This window comes from Grammomys surdaster, unplaced genomic scaffold (assembly GCF_004785775.1).
Source record: "Grammomys surdaster isolate TR1022 unplaced genomic scaffold, NIH_TR_1.0 126048, whole genome shotgun sequence".
Taxonomy (NCBI): domain Eukaryota; kingdom Metazoa; phylum Chordata; class Mammalia; order Rodentia; family Muridae; genus Grammomys; species Grammomys surdaster.
The window spans coordinates 2,878,576-2,899,484 of NW_021620860.1; the positions used below are offsets into that span (position 1 = coordinate 2,878,576).

At 46.9% G+C, this 20,909-nt stretch overlaps 1 protein-coding gene and 1 pseudogene across 1 annotated transcript in view; one reads left to right on the forward strand and one right to left on the reverse strand.

The window, feature by feature from the left end:
* The window catches only part of Copz2 (coatomer protein complex subunit zeta 2), a 12,194-nt gene extending 8,638 nt beyond the window's left edge, over window positions 1–3,556 (reverse strand). Inside the window, exons 1-2 of the mRNA XM_028755088.1 lie at window positions 3,442–3,556; window positions 2,690–2,764 (exon numbers count right to left, since the gene is read on the reverse strand). Of these exons, the coding sequence (XP_028610921.1) occupies window positions 2,690–2,764; window positions 3,442–3,543 (177 nt within the window). The 5' untranslated portion in view covers window positions 3,544–3,556. The remainder of the gene's footprint in view (window positions 1–2,689; window positions 2,765–3,441) is intronic.
* Window positions 3,557–6,916: 3,360 nt separating this feature from the next.
* Window positions 6,917–7,727, forward strand: LOC114610440 (annotated as a pseudogene).
* The last annotated feature ends 13,182 nt before the right edge of the window (window positions 7,728–20,909 follow it).

Below are 20,909 nucleotides of genomic sequence, written 5' to 3' on the forward strand. Positions count from 1 at the left end.
TCCCCTCCCTCCCTCCCTCCTTCCCTCCATCCATCCTTCCTTCTTTCTGTCTTCTTTCTTTGAACAGGTTTGGATGGAACCCAGGACCTTATACATATTAGGCAAGTATGTGCTTTGCCACTAACCTACATTCTTGGGCCACTGTCTCAATTATTTTATTTTGGAGACACGGTCCCACTGTGCCACCCTGCTGTGTAGAACAGGTTAGCCTCAATTTGTTTGTTTGCTTGTTTTTTATTCATGATTTCTTTGTGTAGCCCTGGCTGTGCTGGAGCTTGCTCTGTAGACCAGGCTGGCCTTGAACTCAGAGATCCTGTTGTCTGTGCTTCTTGAGTGCTGGGATCAAAGGTGTGCTTCACCACTGCTTCATTTTCAATTTCTTAATTTATAACAATGATGGGACCTTCTAGAAGGAGCCCCCAGAGGCTCTGGCAATGCCGATCCACCTCTGCCCATCGGCTGAAGCAATGTGTGGTCAGCTCAGTTTTCTGTATGTGAACTTTGCATTCAGTAGTAAATTCTGCAGGCAAGTTAGCAGTCTCTCTGATGTCTCCTACCACGGTGAACAAGTTCATTTGAATGTTATGAAGACTGAAAAATCTTTAATGTATTTAATAACTAGTTTAGATGTTATAGCTGAGTGTGGTGTCACATGTCTGGAATCCCAGCACTTGGGAGGAAGAAGCAGGAAGATGGAAGATCAGGAGTTCTAGGCCAACCTTGACTACATGAGACCCTATCTCAAAAAAAAAAAAAAAAAAAGTATGGCTCACACGTGTAATCTCAGCACTTGGGAGGCTGAGGTAGGATCACTGTTACTTCTAGGCTAACCTGGGCTACACGGTAAGTTCCAGGCCAACTTTGGTTATAAAGTAAACCCCTGTTTCAAAAAAGAAAACAAGCAAACAAAATTAATCCGGGGCTGGTTGTGGTGGCTTCTTTCAATCCCAGCACTCAGGAGGCCGAGGCAAGCTACTCTCTGAATTCCAGGTCTACAGAGTGAGTTCCAGGATGGCCAGGATTCAGAAAAATCCTATCTCAAAAACCACACACACACACACACACACACACACACACCAGCAAAACAAAAACAGGGGGTGGTATTCCATTCTTGCCAGTGATGTCAGCACTCAAGAGGCAGAAGAAGGAAAAATAGGACAAGTTTGAGGCCAACCTGGTCCATAACAAAACAAAACAAAAGTGTTATTAAATTTCTGTTACAGTTAACTATATTGGTGGTAGTTATTTTATTTATTATTAAGTTTTTGAAGCCGGGCGGTGGTGGCGCACACCTTTAATCCCAGCACTTGGGAGGCAGAGGCAGGCAGATTTCTGAGTTTGAGGCCAGCCTGGTCTACAGAGTGAGTTCCAGGACAGTCAGGGCTATACAGAGAAACCCTGTCTTGAAAAACCAGAAAGAAAAAAAAGTTTTTGTGTTGTTTTTGAAACAGGCCTTATTATGAATCCCAGGCTGGCTTCAAACTCACAGAGATTCACCTGCCTCTGTCTCCTGAATGATGGGATTAAAAGCAAGCATCATTGCCTGGCCTTCAAGGTAACAGAAATTTAGAGCATATCTCTCTCTCTCTCTCTCTCTCTCTCTCTCTCTCTCTCTCTCTCTCTTTCCCTCTCTCTCCCTCTCTCTTTCAACAGTCTTTTTCTTTTTTAACATTTATTTATTTATTTATTTATTTATTTAGTGTGTGTGTGTGTGTGTGTGTGTGTGTGTGTGTGTGTGTTGTAGGGAGCAAGAATGAAGGTCAAAGAACAACCTGAGGAATGTTTTGTTTTGTTTTGTTTTGTTTTGTTTTTTTAAGACAGGGTTCCTCTGTGTAGCCCTGGCTGTCCTGGAACTCACTCTGTAGACCAGGCTGGCCTTGAACTCAGAAATCCTCCTGCCTCTGCCTCCCAAGTGCTGGGATTAAAGGCATGGGCCACCACTGCCAGGCACAACCTGAGGAATTTGTTCCCTCCTTCAACTATGTGAATTCAGGACCCAACTCAAGCTGTCAGGGTTGGCATCCTTACCCACTGAGTCATCTGGTCTACCCTGAAACATAGCTCCACATGGTTTTAACTCATCTCACCCAGGCCATGTAGGATGGATACCGGATAACTGAATGGGAGTTCGAGGAAAACCACCTGGAGCCTCAAATCTAAACCCTGAGTCTGAGCATCCGTTCTGACCTCAGGCAACGTACTTAGCGTCTCCAGACTTCATTTTCTGTGAAGTTAGAGAGCGGGACTAGATGGTCTCCCCAATCCCACCCGATTCTACTACATCTTTATGCTAAGTCCTTAGTGTTTACCTAGCTGAAATACAAAAGCATACAGGTCGCTTTGTCTATAGTTTAGGGACTCAGATTCCTAGGTCCCAGGCTCAACTATCCACTGGTCCCTTCAGTGGAGCGTTCCATGCCCAGGATGCAGCTGGCCAGAGCAAGGGCAAGGAGAAGTCATGTCAGGGAACATGAGTAAGAAACCGAGGGAATCCCCACTCACCCTCCCAGCCCCTCGCTGTTAGACTGATAAGGCTTAGCGGACAAAGCGACTTCTAGAGAATCTGCTGGGCTGCTCCGCCATCCAGAATGCAGAGTTTCTCCTATAGGAGGAGTTAAAAGGGCTGGGTGGGGACTGCTTGTCTTGGACATATGGCGCTGTCTTCAGGGTTCCTGCGGGGAGGGGTTACCTTGGCCAGCAGCCTTCGCCCGTCGTTATCTAGGATGAAGACAGCCTTGATGGTGTAGAGAGAAGGTTCCTGAAACTGACACGGGAAAGAAACCCCTGACTCAAAGTGGACACCGTGTCTGTGTCTTGGACTCTATGAAGCCAGCTATCCCCCAATCCACAGCTAGTTTCAGCCCAACCCTGTGCCACATGGACCATTTCCGGTGCCCACTCCACTTCCAGACAGATGTTCCACTGCAGGTCCGAGGAGTGGGCGCTGAGTCCGCTGGGTGCAGAAAGTCCTACCGGGCCCAAGTTCTGTCATGCACTGACTGCTCCAGAGCCCGAGTCGGAGTGTATCACAGAACCTGGGCCCGGGGAACCGCGGCGCCGAGCCTCCTTGTGTCTAGCTGACCCCCAGTTCCAGATGCGCGCGGCCATCACCCTGGAGCAAGGGAGCCCAACCAGACCACCTCGCCACTCCCACTCCCTCGTTCCGCCAGAATCTCGCTCCCATCCCCGCCGCCCAAGTCAGTTCCTATCACTGCGGCGAGTTCCCCAGAACTTCAGTCCCAAGACACTCCATCCACTCAGGCCAGGCCTCCTCGCCCGTGCGCTCCAGGACGAACTTTTTCTCCCCTCCCTGGGCCCGGGCTCCCTCTCCGGGACTGGGCAGTGGTGGCACAAAGTTCTCAGCTCAGAAGCCCGAGGCAAATCGGTTGCCCCCCATCACCGATCTGGCCGCCCCGGGACCCAGCACTCTGTGCTCCGTACCCGCTGTTCCGTGGCTCGGGTGGGCGGCGCTGCGCCCCCGGCTTGGGCGGCCGAGGCCCCCTCCCCCGGGTGCGGACGTGGCCAGGCCTCCGACCGCTGCATTCCGCTCGCTGCCTGCACTGACAGCACCGCCCCGCCCCGTGCCCGCCCCCCGCGACGTCGCCCCTCCGCCCAGTCCTGCGTGGCTGGCCTCTGTGGCTGGCCTCTGTGTGTGTCCCCTCTGGGCGAGCTTTTTGCCTGACCCCCACGTCTCAGAACCTCGTCTCCCTACTTGGATTCTTCCCTCTGGTCCCCTCTCTGCACCTCCCAGTCTCTCAGGTGAACCAGAGCCTGCCCCTCTCTTCCCACTTAAACCTCTTCTGGCTTAGGGGTCCTGTGGCTTTGGTGCACAGAGGTCTCCATATGGCTGTTCTGGGCCAGCCGGAATCTCAGGTAAGGCTCCTGGGCTCAACTGAGGACCCTCTACTAGGTTATCATTGGAACAAATAGTTCAAAGTCACTTTTTTTTTTTTTTGTAAAGAACTCCTTTTTTTTAAATTTTTGAGATTTTTTTTTTTATTTATTTTATGTGAGTACACTGTCGCTGTCTTTAGACATACCAGAAGAGGGCATCAGATCCCATTATAGATGGTTGTGAGCCACCATATGGTTTCTGGAATTGAACTCAGGACCTCTGAAGAGCAGCCAGTGCTCTTAACCACTGAGCTATCTCTCCAACTCCTCAAGTCACCTTTTTGATCTCAAGACAGAGCCTATCAGTGAGACCAGGTGAAGACCTCTTCACGGGGAAGAGGTCTCCGCTTCCTCTCATACTACTGGGGGAAAAGAACTGGGCTGAGGTATACCTCCCCCAGACGTTTTTCAAGACCCAGGTGGATGAGGCTAGTAGGTCACAACACACCTGAAATCCAGCTTGAGCCTGTGGACTAACCCGGCCAGAGTATATTCACATACAATGAGGTAGTTATTGGTGCTTGGGCAGCCAGCCATCCGTAACACTGACAGATGTGTCTTTTACCCGAGCGCTCTCACTGCATGTCAAAAGCCAGCGTGCCCAGGAAGGAGGTGTTTTCAGACATACCCATTGAGGAGAGTCAGACTTCATGTGACTTTTTCAAACTAGTTGGGCTAATTAGTTGAGTGGGAGGGTTTCCAGGCTTGGGACTGGACAGGCTTTCCCATTCTGACCTTGAGGGCCTCAGTGCACAGCATCACAGTCGCTCACACCAGACTTCCTTTGGCTTAAGATATCAAGCCTTTCTCTTTCCAAGTTTCACCTTTTTTCTTTTTAAAAATTACACTTACGGATCCTTTTATTTACTCATTTATTATTTACTTACTCGTGTGGGTGTGCCCCCGAGCCCACGTGGAGATCAGAGGAAAGCTTACACACCATAGTCAAGAGTGTTCACGCTCTCGCAGGAGACCTACGTTCAGTTCTCACATCCACAGGCTGTGGCTCACAACCACTGGCAACTCAGGTTCCAGGGGGATCTGACACTCTCTTCTGCTGGGCATGGTGGTGCACGCCTTTAATCTCAGCCTTTGGGAGGCAGAAACAGGTATACTTCTGTGAGTTTGAGGCCAGCCTGGTCTACATAGCAAGTTCTAGGCCAGCTAGGGAGCTTGTTTCAATAATAATAAATAATAATAGTAATCTGGGTGTGGTGTGGTACTTTTAGTCCTCTGCCTCTGTGGGAGGCAGAGGCAGGCAGTTTAAGGCCAGCCTGGTCTATAGAGTGAGTTCCAGAACAGCCAGGGCTACACAGAGAAACCAGTCTCGAAAGTCCAGATGATGATGATGATGATGATATAATTACTTGTCACGAGGCTCCTAAGCTGGTTACTTTTTCTCACTTGCTGGGTCTCACCAAATCCCCAGAATGGTCATGGCGGAAGGAAGAACCAATTAGTCTTCTGACTTAAAATACATAAATTATTTTTATTTTATGTGCATTGGTGTTTTGCCTGTGTGCCTGTCTGTGTGAGAGTGTCAGAAGAGTTACAGACAGATATGTATTGGGGTTAGTCTTGTGTGCTGTGTATTCAGAAGCTGAGTTCTAGGCCCTTATCCAGATTGTAACCTGATCTCGGGGCAATGTATTAACCTATGTACTGTAAAGAATGTTCCCCAATAGCCCCTGATTGGTCAATAAATGGCTGGAGCTTATGACTGGGCAGAAAGGAAAGGAAGGTGGGACTTAGACTTGAGTGAGGGGTCTCCAGAGAGACCATGAGAAGGGAACAGAGAAGCGGGAGAGAGGAGGAGGTAGCCATGAGAGCAGGGTGGGCCAGGAGCATGAGGCCAAGAGAAATTCTCCCTGAGCACACACATGGAGCAGAGCTAGCTGGGAAAGACTCAAACAGGAAGTCACACAGAGCTGACGGCTGGGATGTAGGTTAGAATAGCTCAGAACCTGCCCAGCATAGTGCAAACAGCTTGTAACAACAATACCGAGTTTCTGTGTGTTTTATTCAGGAGCTATTCAGGACAGAGTGGAGCACAAGCCGTCCCATAAAACAACTCTAATAGGTATGAGCTTCCAGGTGAGTGCTGGGTCCTCGGGAAGAGCAGTCAGTGCTCTTAACCACTAAGCTGTCTCTCCAGACCCAAAGTTTGTTTCTTTTCTTTTTCTTTTTTTTCTCTGCTTTTGTTTGTTTGTTTTTCAAGTTGGGATTTCTCTGTATAGCCCTTGTTGTCCTGGAACTTGGCCTTGAACTTAGATCTTCCTGCCTGTCCCTCCTGAGTACTGGGTGATAGGTTATTTCTCTGTCAGTGAAATGAGCCAATTCAAACCAGATTAGATAATATTAGACGAAGGTTTATTGGGAAGCTGCTCTCAGACCAGTTCACTGGCCCCAAAGAAGAGGTCAGGGAAGTTGCCATGGGGAGGGGAGAGAAACAGAGAAAGGGTGCATGCCTGCAGAGAGAGAAGAGAAGGAGAAGAGAGAGAAAGAGAGAGAGAGAACAAAATGTCTGTATTATATAGAGAGGAGCCTCTGGGGGAAGGGCAGCCCAGCCTCTGGACTGGAAAGTTCAGGATTGGGTGCAGGATATGCCATGTAGGAACTGAGGGATGCTGGGAGAACCTGGAGGCCAGGTCTGCTTTCATATGTAAAATATGTGCCTCAGTCCCTACCTGGGTCCAAGAGCAAGCCCTGGGATTAAAGACATACCTGAGGCACGCACACACAAATGCACACACACATGTACAATAAATAAATGTTACAGCAACAATCCAACTAAACAAACAAGACTTGAACTTGGAACAGAATAAAGTAACAGTGAGCCCACAAGACACCCTAGTAGCCTTTCTGTGAAGGTGTGACCACGTCTTCCTTGCAGGCTATCAGAGTTGTCATTGTGAGTATAGTCAACAATATTTGGTGCATCGTGTGTGTGTGTGTGTGTGTGTGTGTGTGTGTGTGTGTGTTGAGGACTCAGTCTTTGGGCATTTTGTCTAGATTCTAGATCATGAGATGTCATATTGGTAATCATGCTGGCTGGATATATCATACAATTGATTTGGATTTTTCTTGGGCTGCAGTGAAGAGTGTAGATATTCAGGCTGAGAATGCTTATCAAAAGCATCCCAGAAGTTTTGAAACAAAAAGAGGGTTTGGCTGGCAGAAACTGACAAAAACAAGCCCCCTCTTCTTTTTTTTTTTTTTGGTTTTTCGAGACAGGGTTTCTCTGTGTAGCCCTGGCTGTCCTGGAACTCACTCTGTAGACCAGGCTGGACTCGAACTCAGAAATCCACCTGCCTCTGCCTCCCAAGTGCTGGGATTAAAGGCGTGTGCCACCACTGCCCGGCTTTTTTTTTTTTTTTGGAAGCCCCCTCTTCTAAACTACAAGAACATCAGTGCAGGCTTCCAGATATTCAAAGAATCCATGGAGGGCACCTATATAGAAAAGAAATGCCCCCATACACTGGTAATATCTCTACCACGTGAGGATAGCCACCCAGTGTGGTGACCAAGTTGAGGATGAAGAGGACCGTGATCAACCACAGGGACTCTCTCTACAACATCTCTACTATAATTGCTTTGAAAAGCACTACAAGAACATGTCTGTGCACCAGTCCCCTGCTTCAGGGGCCTGCAGATAGGTGACAACGTCACCATGGGTGAGAGAAGGCCCCTGAGCAAGACTGCAGTTCAGTGTGTTCAAGGTCACCAAGGCTGCCAACACCCAGAAGCAGTTCCAAAAGTTTGAGAGAATGGCAGCTGACTCCCCAAACACAGAGAAGTTATTTTACAACTTAAGGGGGGGGAAAAAGATTTGATTCTTTCAGTGCCTTAATATTTTTGTAACAGTCTATTTTTGGACTTCATCTGTACAAGAACAGCATCAAAAAGCTCCTTGATTCATTTCCTAGCCTCTGTGTGCTACATGGTATGCACAGTGGGTGTAGGTCGACCTTCCAAAGAAAAGACAGAAGACCTGGGGAGATAGGAGCCTGAGGGTGCTGGGGGTGGCCCTACAGGGGCAAGGAGGGAGGCACTAGGCAGGGAGGGGGTGGGAACTTGGAATGAAAAGAGGCTGGAAGAAACATCAGGAGCTACAACCTGGAACACTCCACTAGCTCCACCTCTGCTGCTGCCAGTCTTGGAATCACCGGGATCGCTTTACATCTCAGTGATGAGTCAGTAAGTTCAGAACATTCAAGTTTGACATCCTAAGAGATATATGTTGGGGCTAGAGAGATAGCTCAGTGGTCAAGAGCACTGGCTGTTCTTTCAGGGGACCCGGGTTCAGTTCCTAGAACCCACATGGCAGTTTACCAACTGTCTGTATCTCCAATGCCCTCATCTGCTTTCTGTGGGCACTGGAAGTTTGTGGCGCACAAGCATGCATGCATGCATGCATGCATGCAAAACACCCCTACATATAAAATAAAGAAAAAATAATTTTAAAAAACAAGATGTTCTTCAATGCTAGCCCCTCTGAAGTCCTCAGTGGAGCCCGTGGGATTCTCCAAACCACCTCTCAATGATGGTTACTAAAAGCAGTAGTGCAGAGAAACTACCGAACTAGACTGCTTCATGGGCAGAAATAAAGATTTATTGGAAATCAAACTGTTAAGGCCATCTCTTGGGTGGGGCACAGAGAGAATAGCAAAATGGCTGAACAGAGAGCCATTGTATGACAGTCAGCAGGGTAGGGATCTGAGCTGATAGCGGCTGTCTGATTGATCAGGAGCTAGGTACCCTTGCCAGAGATAGTTGGCCTCTGGGGCAAGGCCTTTGAGAGGTTCCCAGTGAACAGAAATCCCCTTTACAAGATCTACTTTTTCTAGTGAGCAGAAACCTTTACGCTTCTTCACCTAATAACAGTCCTTTTGTTTATTGGGCCCGAGTCCTTGTATTTGGGACAGTGTCACCAGCACTGCCATTTGGGGGGAGGGGGACTTAGGACCTGACAGTTAAATCTTTAGTGAGCTTCCAGGTAGACATGCAGGCTCCCAAATGGAGATGATGGGCACTGTCATTCACAAGGTCTCACCGGAAGAGGACTTACCAGTTCATAGACAGACCTGGAAAGCATACAGGTATAGCAACCGACAATTAGCCTGGTAATCTGCCAGCGTGAAGAAGCCACGGCTAGGTAGTCAATAAAGAGCTTGCCTCAAGCCTTAGACCTGAGTTCAATCTTCAGATTCATATAAAAGTCCCAAGCATGGGCGGCCATCCTTGGGAGACAGCCATATGAGGATCTCTGGGACTTGCTGCTCGGCCACTCTCGTCTAATTGGGAGCTCCAGGCCAATGAGAGACCAGTATCAAGCAGGTAGGCAGCATTCTTGAAGATGACACCTGAGCTTGTCCTGTGGCCTCCACTCAGGTGTTCCTGCACATACATGAACAAGCACACACTTGCCTCACAAAACACAGGACAGAGAGCTAGGTGTACTGGTACATGCCTGTAATCCTAGCTTCTGAAAAGAACTAAGGCAGGAGGATTGCAAGTTTGAGGACAACCTAGGATACATAGGGAGACTCTATCTCAAAAGGCAAAACAAGGCCTAGGCTTGGTGGCACGCACTTTTAATCCCAAGCACTCAAGAGATGAAGACAGTGAGATCTCTGTTAGTTTGAGGCTAGCCTGGTCTAAACAGTGAGTTCTAGGACAGCCTGAACAACATAGAAAGACCCTGTCTAAAAAAAAAAAAAAATACAACAAACAAACAAAAACAAACAAAAAACCAAAACCACAAAACAAACCCCACAAAACAACGACAACAAAATAATAATAATAATAAAGTAAAAATAAAGGCTGCAAAGATGGTTCACCAGTTGCTTTGAGCTGGGAGGTGGTGGTGGTGTGCACCTTTAGTCCCAGCACTTGGGAGACAAAGGCAGATGGATCTCTCTAAGTTTGAGGCCAGCCTAACCTACAATATGAGTTGTTTCAGGACAGCCAGGGCTATACAAAGAAATGTGATCTTGAAAAATCAGAGAAAGAGGGAGGAGAGAGAGAGAGAGAGAGAGAGAGAGAGAGAGAGAGAGAGCGAGCAGAGAGCTTCCAGAACTCCTTGAGCTTAATGTGTATCATGGAAGTGAGGCAGCTCACGGCCTCCTGTAACTTTAACTGTAGCTGCAGAGCCTCCAAAGCTCCAAGGACTACATACATGTGACATTCATACACACACACACACACACACACACACACATACCCATTAGTAAAACTCAAATCCTTAAAGACTAAACCAGCATGGAGTCTTTGGGGTTCTCTTTCCTCTGCTTCCTCCAGGACTGTATACTTGTGTGATATTGGGGGGCTGTACCTCTCTAATTTTCAAAGCCCAGGTCAGAGCTGCACTCATGACTGTTTTTTTCTTCTGGAGCCCCCTCCCCGCAACCCTGAGACAGGCGTTTCCAGTGGGGTTCTCCTGTGGGCCTTGGCAGTTCTTGGAGAGAGGAGATCATTCCAGTTCCTCTGAGTCACCCCCTGCTGCTGCTATGTCTGTGCTGTCTGTCCTGGGATTTCAGCATCTGTTCCTGCGTGACAAGAAGAATCAGCTCTCTTGAGCACCAGCCTCAGTCCTTCCTGCTCTAATGTCAAAAGGGGGAGGGGTGTGTGTTTCAGAATATGAGACATGCGTGTGTTGTGCTGGGCAGAAACCGAACATGTCCTGCTCTGTCTGCAGGATGGGCTTGGGTGGACCGTTCTGGAGACAGCTCTCACTCCTTCAGAGCCACTGCTTTCTCTGAGACAGAGTGGGTGGAGAGAGAGAAGTGGCCAAGAAAGGAAGCCTGGCATGGTGGTACATGTCTATATTCCAGTACTCAGGAGTCAGAGGCAGGAATGGCAGGAGTTAAAGTCACCTCGATTACTTAGCAAGCAGAGACCACCCTCATCTACATGAGACCCTGTCTGAAAAAAATAAATACATGTGTGTCATACTGAGCTCAACCTCACTTATGAATGGCTTTACATACATGTTCTGACTTTTTTCTTTGTTCTGAGACAGTGTCTTGCTATGTAGTCTTGGCTGGCCTGAAGCTCACTATACAGCTCTGTCTAGCCTGAACTTATAGCTGTTTTTCTGCATCAATCTCCCAAGAGTAGGCACCCTCATGCCTGGTTGTGTTTTAAGATTTGTCAGTAAGTATGTTGTTGTTTTCATTTAGCTAAGGCTAGTCCAATTAGTGACAAAGCTGGGATAGTAAACCCATCTAAAACTGAAACACCTTTTCTCCCCATCTCACAATGCACCTGCCTGATTGCGACACATCAGACCGAGAGCTACACAACCAACATTACCCAATGTGGTTTGGGGCAATTCTGGGAGGCCTATGGGACAGTTGAGCTCAGCTTCAAAAAATGCTCTACAGAGCCATGAATGAACAATGAGGTGTTCTCATTGTAGAGGTCGAGAAGAGCATGTCCTAGAGTCGGATGATGACTCTAGTCTGGACATTAGGACGGTTGCTGTCTTTGTCATACCTGGATTCTTGTTTCAAGCTAGCGAGTTATTCTCTACTCTGCCTACATATTAGGATCATCTGAGGAAATCTTTACAAAATGCTGATTTTCAGTTCTGAAGGGGATGGGGAAGAAGATCTAATCAGTCTGAGGTGGGGCTGCGTCATGGACCTTTTTCTGAGCTCCCTAGGTGATTCCTGTGCAGCCAAGGTTGAGAAGCGGCTGTGGTAATGGGATACAGGAGAGAGGCTGGCAGCATGTGGAGGAGGTTTGCCTCTTCTGACAGGCTGATGGGAACACACTTTCGAAGGATGAGTACCATAGAAGGAAATGGACTAGATGTCTGAAGCAGTTGGAAAACCAATTGATTTCCTTTGTAAGACATGCTAACATTTCAGCATTGACAGGATATACCCTTAGAATCTCTCAGGAGGGCTGTAGGAAAGCAATCCCAGGCAGCCATCTGGTTCATTCCCCTGGAATACATAGTGTTAGAGAAAGGGAGAGACATTTCTATGTATGGATTTGTTTTGTAAAGACAGTTTTCATGTATCCCAGGGTAGCCTCAGATTCTTCTCACACTTGCTATATAAGGAGGCTAGCCTTGAACTTCAGATCTTCCTGCCTCCACCTCCAGAGGGATAGGATTATAAGAAATGCACCACCATGTAGTTTAACTTTTTGGCTACTCTATTGGGTTCTTATATCTACCACCCTTCTCCACCCTAATCTCTTCCAACCCCTTAAAACTTCGTAGGCAAAAAGAAGGTTAGAGGGGAAAGGGGCATAGACTTCTTTAGACGACTTCCTGCTGATTGGGGCATTGAGTTCCACTAGGCAAGTCCAATCTTTGTTGTGGTTAGGATATCCAATTTCTTCTTCTCCTCTCTTTGCTCGGATCACTAGACCAACCACAGCAGCGGGGGAGGGGAGGCATGGCGACAACAGCTGCCACAGCCTCTCAGGGCTCTGGCATTTTTATACCCTCTAAAGAGTCCCCAGAATTCCAAACATAAACTTAACTTCAGCTGGCAGAATCACGCCCCTGCCAGAGCATGAGACAGATCACAGTCAGCTGCTGAGGACAATTTGAAGCAGCCTCACATCTCACACCTGGGATTAAAACAAAAACATAGTCACATAATATAACTGAGTTCTGGCTACTTTTTTTTTTTTTTTAAATGCAGGGTCTCGCCGGGCAGTGGTGGCGCACGCCTTTAATCCCAGCACTTGGGAGGCAGAGGCAGGCGGATTTCTGAGTTCGAGGCCAGCCTGGTCTACAAAGTGAGTTCCAGGACAGCCAGGACTACACAGAGAAACCCTGTCTCGAAAAACAAACAAACAAACAAAAAAAAAACAAATGCAGGGTCTCACCATGTAACCTGGTCTTGCCCCTCAATTCTCCTGCTTCATCTTCCTGGGATTACAGGCAACCATCACCACATCAAGATGAACAATTTTGTTTTGTTTTGAGACAAGGTCTCAGCAGGTAGTCCTAACCTGCTAGGAATTTACAAGAGATCTGCCGGCTTCCAGCTCCAAAAGCTGGGATCCGCCTCCGTCCGTGGGCGTGCCCTACTATATCCAGCCGTTCAGACATTTTTAAAGAAGGGAAGATAGTGGATACCTAGAGAGGCAGCACTTGAGGACAAAGCAGGTTTCAGTCACTCTCCCCTCTCTCGAAGCCCTTTCTCTGAGGACTTCCCGACTAGCCTCACTCATCCTTCAGGCATGACTAGAGGGCGAAGGTGCCTACAGAAGCAGCTTGTCCTATTGGAGAGGTGGTAGAGTCAACACGCATCCCCAGGAGGAGTGGGCATGTCAGTGTAAGCCTTAGAGTTAGCTGGCCCTTTTTAAATTTTTATTATTTTGTGCGTGTGTGCCCGCAGCTGCACACACACATCAAAGCACCCACGTGGATGTCAGAGGACAGCTCTGTGGAGTCAGTTTTTTCTTCTTCCTCCGTGTCAGTCCCGGGGATCAAACTCAGATCATCAGGCGTGGCAAGTATCTTTACCTGGTGCCCCTTGGCTACCTTTTGTGACCCCCAAACCCTGTGCATTACAGCTAACTCTCACCCGGCTTCTCACTGCTCTTCTCGGTTACTGCAGCCTGCAGTTGCTCAGGAAGGCCTGGTTTTACTGATGCCTGTCAGCCCCTCCCTTAGGGAGCAAGGGCATGCTCTCACTTTTTCCAGCCGACTTCTCAGTCTGATTTAATGGATATACCGGGACTGATGACACATCAGCATGGGATCTTTCTTTGCTTCTTGGGTAATTGTCCTATTAACAGCTGTCCCAGGCAATGGGAGGGAGGAGGGCTGGGGAGGGAGGACAGAGCTTTTGTCGGTGAAGAACACACCCTGGATTTTACAAGGTTAATCAGCAGGTTCCCGGAAGGAGCCACTGCACCTGCTCAGACTTGATCTGGAACTCTAGGCAGAGAGTGGAGATTGGCTTTTGGTTTCCAGACTACTGCATATTAAATAACCCTAAGGCCTGCACTCTGCCAGGCCTAAGTTGCCTGCTGTTAAGACTGAGGTTGTCTGCATTGTCGGTAAATCTCAGCAAATTTTGGGGCTTTCCTTTTCCCCCTCTTTCCTTGCTACTGAGAAGCAAACCATTTCAAAATACTCTCTCCTTTTTAGTAGTAGTTGTGGGAATCAAATCCAGGGGCTTCAGCATGTAAAATACGTGCATGTTCTGCCATTAAGTTATGTCCCCAGCCTGATCTCTCTCTCTCTCTCTCTCTCTCTCTCTCTCTCTCTCTCTCTCCCTCTCTCTCTCCCTCATACACACAAATAATTATTTTACACATTTATGCAATGTACCTGAAGTTGGGTTGTGTCTTAGACAGGGTTTTACTGCTGTGAACAGACACCATGACCAAGGCAACATTATAAGGACAACATTTAATTGGGGCTGGCTTACAGGTTCAGAGATTCAGTCCATTATCATCATGGCAGAAGCATGGCAGCATCCAGGCAGGCATGGTACAGGAGGAGCTGAGAGTTCTACATCTTTATCTGAAGGCAGCTGGTGAAAGACTAGTTTCCAGGCAGCTAGGATGAGGGTCTTAAAGCCCACACCCACAGTGACACACCTACTGCAACAAGGCCACACCTTCTAATAGTGCCACTCCTTGGGCAGAGCACATACAAACCATGACAGGTTGTAAAAGAAAATGATCAGGACCATGTAGGAAAATCCAGAAGATCTCTCCACAACTTTCTGACCCTTCTCCAACAAGAGAACCTCTTTTCTCGGCGCCTGCCACTCCCCTGTCACCTGGGACCATAGAGTGACAGGATGGAGGAAGGTAGTCACTGCTATTCTATGTATAATACTTACGAATTATTGAAACTCACCAAACAGGGCCAGCTGTGGTTGCATAGAGTGGCGGGGGTGGGGGGGAAGAGAGGCAGGTGGATTTCTATGAGTACGATGCATGATGAGTTCCAGGCTCATCAGGATACACAGAGAGACCCTGCCTCAAAATAAATAGAAACAAAAGAGTGAGCCAATAACGAAGAAGGTGGTGGCAGCTACTTGTGGGGCTGAAGCAGAAGGATCATCTGTTCTACAGGAGAAATCTGAGTAACATAGTAAAAACCTACATTCAGCCGGGCGGTGGTGGCACACGCCTTTAATCCCAGCACTTGGGAGGCAGAGGCAGGCGGATTTCTGAGTTCCAGGCCAGCCTGGTCTACCGAGTGAAGACAGCCAGGGCTACACAGAGAAACCCTGTCTTGAAAAACCACAAAAAACAAAACAAAAAACAAAACAAACAAAAAAAAACCAACCTACATTCAGAGCTGAAATAGGAGAATTGCTGATTTGATTGTTCCAGGCTAGCCTAAGAAACATGTAGAGATCTTGTTGACAATAAATAAATAAATAAATAAATAAATAAATAAATAAATAAGACAGATAAATAAATAATGGCCTGCAATGTGGCTTAGCAGGTAAAGGCACTCGCTGCCAAACCTGATACACACACACACACATATACACATATAAACATAATAAAAATGTTTCGAAGAAGCCAAAGAAACAAAAACGATTCCATATTTAAGTGTTGTAGTCAAGCCTGGTAGTGCTTCTTGGGAGACCCAGCCAGGAGGATTGCAAATTCAAGGTCTACATTGGCTGCAGAATGAGTTCAAGGCCAATCTGGACAACTTAATGAGACAGTGTCTCAAAATAGAGAGAAAGAAGGCTAAGGATATAGCTTGCTGATAGTTGCCTGACATGTGGGAGGCCCTGAGTTCAATCCCTGGCACCACAATACTGAAACTCAGTTAGACACTGTTCACTGCTATGATTTTAAAATACATCCAAATTCTTGATTTACTCTGTGGTTAATAGCTATATCTAAATCTCTTGCTGTTTTTCTTTTCTTTCTTTCTTTTTCTTTGTTTTTTTTTGTTTTTGTTTTTTTTTTTGTTTTTGTTTTTCGAGACAGGGTTTCTCTGTGTAGTTCTGGCTGTCCTGGAACTCACTCTGTAGACCAGGCTGGCCTCGAACTCAAAAATCCGCATGCCTCTGCCTCCCAAGTGCTGGGATTAAAGGTGTGCGCCACCACCGCCCGGCCTTGTTTTTGTTTTTTGAGACAGGGTTTCTCTGTGTAGCCCTGGCTGTCCTGGAACTTTCTCTGTTGACAAGACTGGTTTTAAACTCAGACATTCACCTGTCTCTGCCTCCCAGGTGCTGGGACTAAAAAGATGGGCCACCACTGTCCAGTCATTCATTATTTTTCTTAATTATTTTTATTTATTCTTACACACACACACACACACACACACACACACACACACACACACACACAGTGCTGGCTAGTTTTATGTCAACTTGACCCAAGCTAGAACAGTGGTTCTCAGCCTTCCTAATGCTGCAACCCTTTAATCCAGTTCCTCATGTCTTGGTGACCCCCAACCATAAAACTATGTCTTTGCTACTACATAAGTATAATTTTGCTACTGTTATCCTAATGTAAGCATGTGATATGGAGGATATCTGGTATGTGACTCCTGTGAAAGGGTTGTTCCACCCATTAAAGGGGTTGTGACTCACAGTTGTGACCCACTAGTTGAAACTACTGTGCTAAAGTCATCAGAGGAGGGAGCCTCAGTTGAGAAACACCTCTATAAGACCAGGCTGTAAGCTTGCCTGTAGGCCATTTTCTTAATTAGGAATCAATAGATACGGATGAGCCTAGCCCATTGTTTGTGGGGTCACCCTTGGGCTGGTAGTCCTGCATTCTATAAGAAAGCAGGCTGAAAAGCCAAGGAGAGCAAGCCAGTAAGCAGCACCCCTCCATGGCTTGGACATCAGCTCCTGCCTCTAGGTTCCTGCCCTGCCCTGACTTCCTTCAAGGATAAAGAGTAACATGGACAAATAAGCCAAATTAACCCTTTCTTCCCCAAGTTGCTTTGGTCATGGTATCTCATGACAGCAATAGAAACTCTAACTCCTTAAACCTGGCTGTGGTGGAGCACGCCTTTGATCCCTTTAAGCACTTGGGAGGCAGAGACAGGTGAATCTCTGTGAGTTTGAGGCCAGCCTGGTCTACAGAGCTAGTTCCAGGACAACTAGAGGTGCACAAACTCTGTCTTAGAAAACAAAAAAAAACAAAACCCTAAGATGTGGTGTGTGTTTGTGTGTGTCTCTCTGTGTGTGCGTCTGTATGTGTCTGTGAGCCTGTATGCATATCTGTGTCTGTGTGTGTGTGTCTGTCTGTCTGTCTGTCTGTGTGTAGCATTTTGATCATATCCAGCTTGAATTTTTTCCCTCTGACTCTCCTGGAACTTTCCCTCCCTCTTTGTTCTCCTCCTTCACCTTCCCGTGGGTTCGGGGACTGGAACTCAGGTGTCTGGCATGCATCATCAGGTGGCAAAGTCCTTTACCTGTGAACCATCTTGTCTATGCCCTTTGTGTGTGAGAGAGGCAGAGTCTCATTTTGTAGCCCTGGTTGACCTGGAACCCTCCAGTGGACCAGGTTTTCCTGAGGTCCTGCTTGAGAGCTAGGAAAAGTCCTAGGCCACCACACTCTGCTGCAGGGGCTTTTGTTCCATGACAATAGTAACTTCTGCTGGGGACATTTTACCTTCTAGCTCTTAAGGGCTGGCTGTTTCGCTGTTCTCTTCCTTCCTGTCAGAATTCTGGGTAGGGCACCCCGATCCTCAAGAGGAGACAAGCGTCTCAGCTTTCACAGCCATCTTCCAGTGAACTCAAATGGCGCCCGGAGCTTTACCAGTGTAATACACCTTACGATGTTATAACCAACTACCATGCTGGTTGTTACTCCTTTTGCTTTCTGGTATTTTGAAACAAGGTAAGTCCTGTCTATGACAGGCTGCCCTTAAACTATTGATCTCTAGGCCTCAACCTACCAAATCCGAGGATTAGAGATGTGGGCTACCATGCCTGGTTCCAGTCTCTCCTTTTAAAACATGTTTACTTGAAAATATACTTCCTTTCCTCTGTTTTCTTTGAGATTGCAGTCACACCATTTTCCTTGCCTTTTCCTGCCTCTGAGTCCTCCCATGCACTCCTCCTTGTTCTTTTTCAAATTCATGATCTCTTTTTTTTAATTATTGCTATTACATGCATATATGATACAATTACGTATATATGTTATATACATATATACATATACATGCATGGGCTGACCATCTGGAGCTGGATATACAATTGCTGTGCTCTTCTTCCCTGGAGAAGGCCATTTTCTCCACTCTCCGAATTCCTTAATTGCCTGTAGTTCTTTGTGTAGGGATGAGGTCTCATGGGCTTTCCCTTACCCTCTTTGGCATGTCTATGAGTGATGTCCTTTGTTCAGCTAAAACACACACACACACACACACACACACACACACACACACACACACACTTATTGTTAATAAAACAAACAAATAGAACCATATCTGTCACAAATGCACATGGAAGGCCAAGAATCCCACTGACTGATTTGTGGTTGCAACATGTGTGTTGGTGTACCTGTTGGAACCCAGAAGAACCATTGCCAACACCCAAATCATTCTTCTGGTTCTGCCAACCACCAAGATACAGCAGCCACACAGGAGGAGAGTGCCTGAGACATTTATATGATTTTTTGCCCCAAGGACTAAAGCCAGAGAAAGTTTCTGCTCCTGAATATGTGGACAGAAGAAGGAATCTTCAAGATTCTGCCAGGCCAAGGGGTGGTGGTGTATGCCTTTAATCCCAGCGCTAAGGAGGCAAAAGATGAATCTCTGTGAGTTCAAGGCCAGCCTGGTCTACAGAGTGAGCTCCATGATAGCTGGGGCTACACAGAGAAACCTGTCTCAAAAACAAACAAAAGATCTTGCCAGGTGGCTGAGTTTCAACCTGGCCTCATTGAGCCTCTAACTCCGGGTCCCCACCTCTGGCACAATGGGATCCCCCTTCAGGCCTCAGGCTCTCCACACTTTTGCTTCAAGGTCATGGCTAGAAAAGGTACTCTGTTTACAACCTTCTGAGACACTAGGTTCTTGCCAAAGATGTGACTGAGAGGTTCTTTCTGTGTGGGAAGGACTTTTGTGCTAAGTCTCAGCTTGTTGAAGTCATCCTGCTGGTCTCTAGGGAGACCAGGGTACCCATCTTCCCAAACTGGATCACTACCGCCAGGATCTAGCTACTGAGGCTTTGTGCAGATCACCTGGTGGGAATCTCCCTTTTCTCATCCGGGCATACTGCTCCCTTCCTGTTTGGATACTACCCATGGTTTGCATGTCTTCAGTGGAGGCTGGGATCAGAGAAATGACCACCTCAAGCAGAGCAAGATGTGTTCAGCCCGTGGGTGAATAATTACCTTTTTTATTGCTGTGATACTTCACCTTGACCAAGGCAACTTAGAGAAGGATTTGGGGCTTACACTTTCAGAGGTCTATTACCATCTCAGCAGGTAAGTGTGGTACCAGGCAAACAAGGCAACTAGAGCCAGAAGCTGAGAACTGAGGGATCTCTAACAGCAAACAGCCCAAGTCACTTTGAAATGGAAAGTCTTCTGAAACCTCAAAGCCTGCCCCAGTGATGTACTTCCTCCAGAAAGGCCACACCTTCCAGGCCTCTACAAATAGACTTCAACTAGAGATCAAGTACTCAAATGCCCAGAACCATGGGGGTAGGGGAAAGCATCTCATTCAAACCACTGCAAGTAATGGTGAAAAGCAACGACTTTTAACTAAGAAATGCCCCCATTTGATTAGTTATCTGACTGGAGCGCATTTTAGGGGTCTGGAACAGGGTACTGGAACAGATACAACTGCTAACTAGTTAGACGACTAACTAAACAGGTTAGATATAAAATGGAGGGAGAAGCTCCTGGCTCTCATTCTGCTTTTAATTATCTTGTGAGTCCAAGTGAGGACTTGAGGCAAACAAAACAAAACAAAACAAAAACAACAAAAAAAAACCCAACCAATACAAAACAAAAACCAGGTATTTTTAAAAGCTTGTCATAATTGATCCTCTTCTCCCTTTTAAGAAGGGGAACTCAGTGTCTTGATTTTTTTTTTTTAACTTTTCTGGTTGTCTGTTTTTACTTTTGTGTATGCCTCTAAGCCCATCGGGGGCCTTGCCTGTGCTGAGAATGTACTCTGTTTGAGGGTGGTGAAATGCACCTGTAATACAGAACTGGGGAAGCAGAAGCAGGAGGCTTGCCCTAAATTCCAGGGCAGCCTGGGGCTATAGAGGGAGAAACTAAGAAAACAAAACCTACTGTACTATGAAAATGCTTCTATTTTTGCAGGAGCTTTGAATTACAGTGTCTACCTGCTTTTCTATTGTTACAATCTTTTGTTTATTGCAGCAGATTAAAGCCAGTGACTCTTGCATGCTGGGTAAGTATCACTTTTTTTGTTTTTTTTGTTTTTTTTTGTAGTTAACATCTAGGTTCCATGCTTCCATGTTCTTTTTGTTTTCTTGTTTTGTTTTTGAGAAAGTGTATCTATGTAGCCCTGGCTGTTCTGGAACTTTCTATGTAGTGATGTCTGTTCTGGATGGTTATTTCTCCAGCCGTGAAATGAGCCAGTTTTACCTAGATCAAAGTATATAAAGCAGGTTTATTGGGAAACTGCTTTCAGGCAGGTGAGCTCACTGGCCTCAAGGCACGAGGTCAGAGGAGGGAGACAGAGGGGAGAGAAGAGAAAGAGAAAGCAAGTGCAGAGAGAGAGAGAGAGAGAGAGAGAGAGAGAGAGAGAGAGAGAGAGATAGATAGTGGGGGGAGAGAAGAGGGAGGGGCCAATAGAACAGAATGTCTGGATTGTATACGGAAGAGCCTGTGGGCAGTCTGTGCAGAGGGTAAGTATGCTAGGTAGGGACTGAGGGATGCTGGGAGAACCTGGAGGCCAGGTCTGTTTCTTAAGTAAAATAACCCCTCAGCTGTTTTGTTTCTGGGTCTGAAACCCAACACTGGAACTCTCTATATAGTCCTAGCTGTTCTGGAACTCTCTATGTAGACAAGGCTGCCCTTGAATTCACTAAGATGTACTGGGATTAAAGGCATGGACCACTATGCCTGTT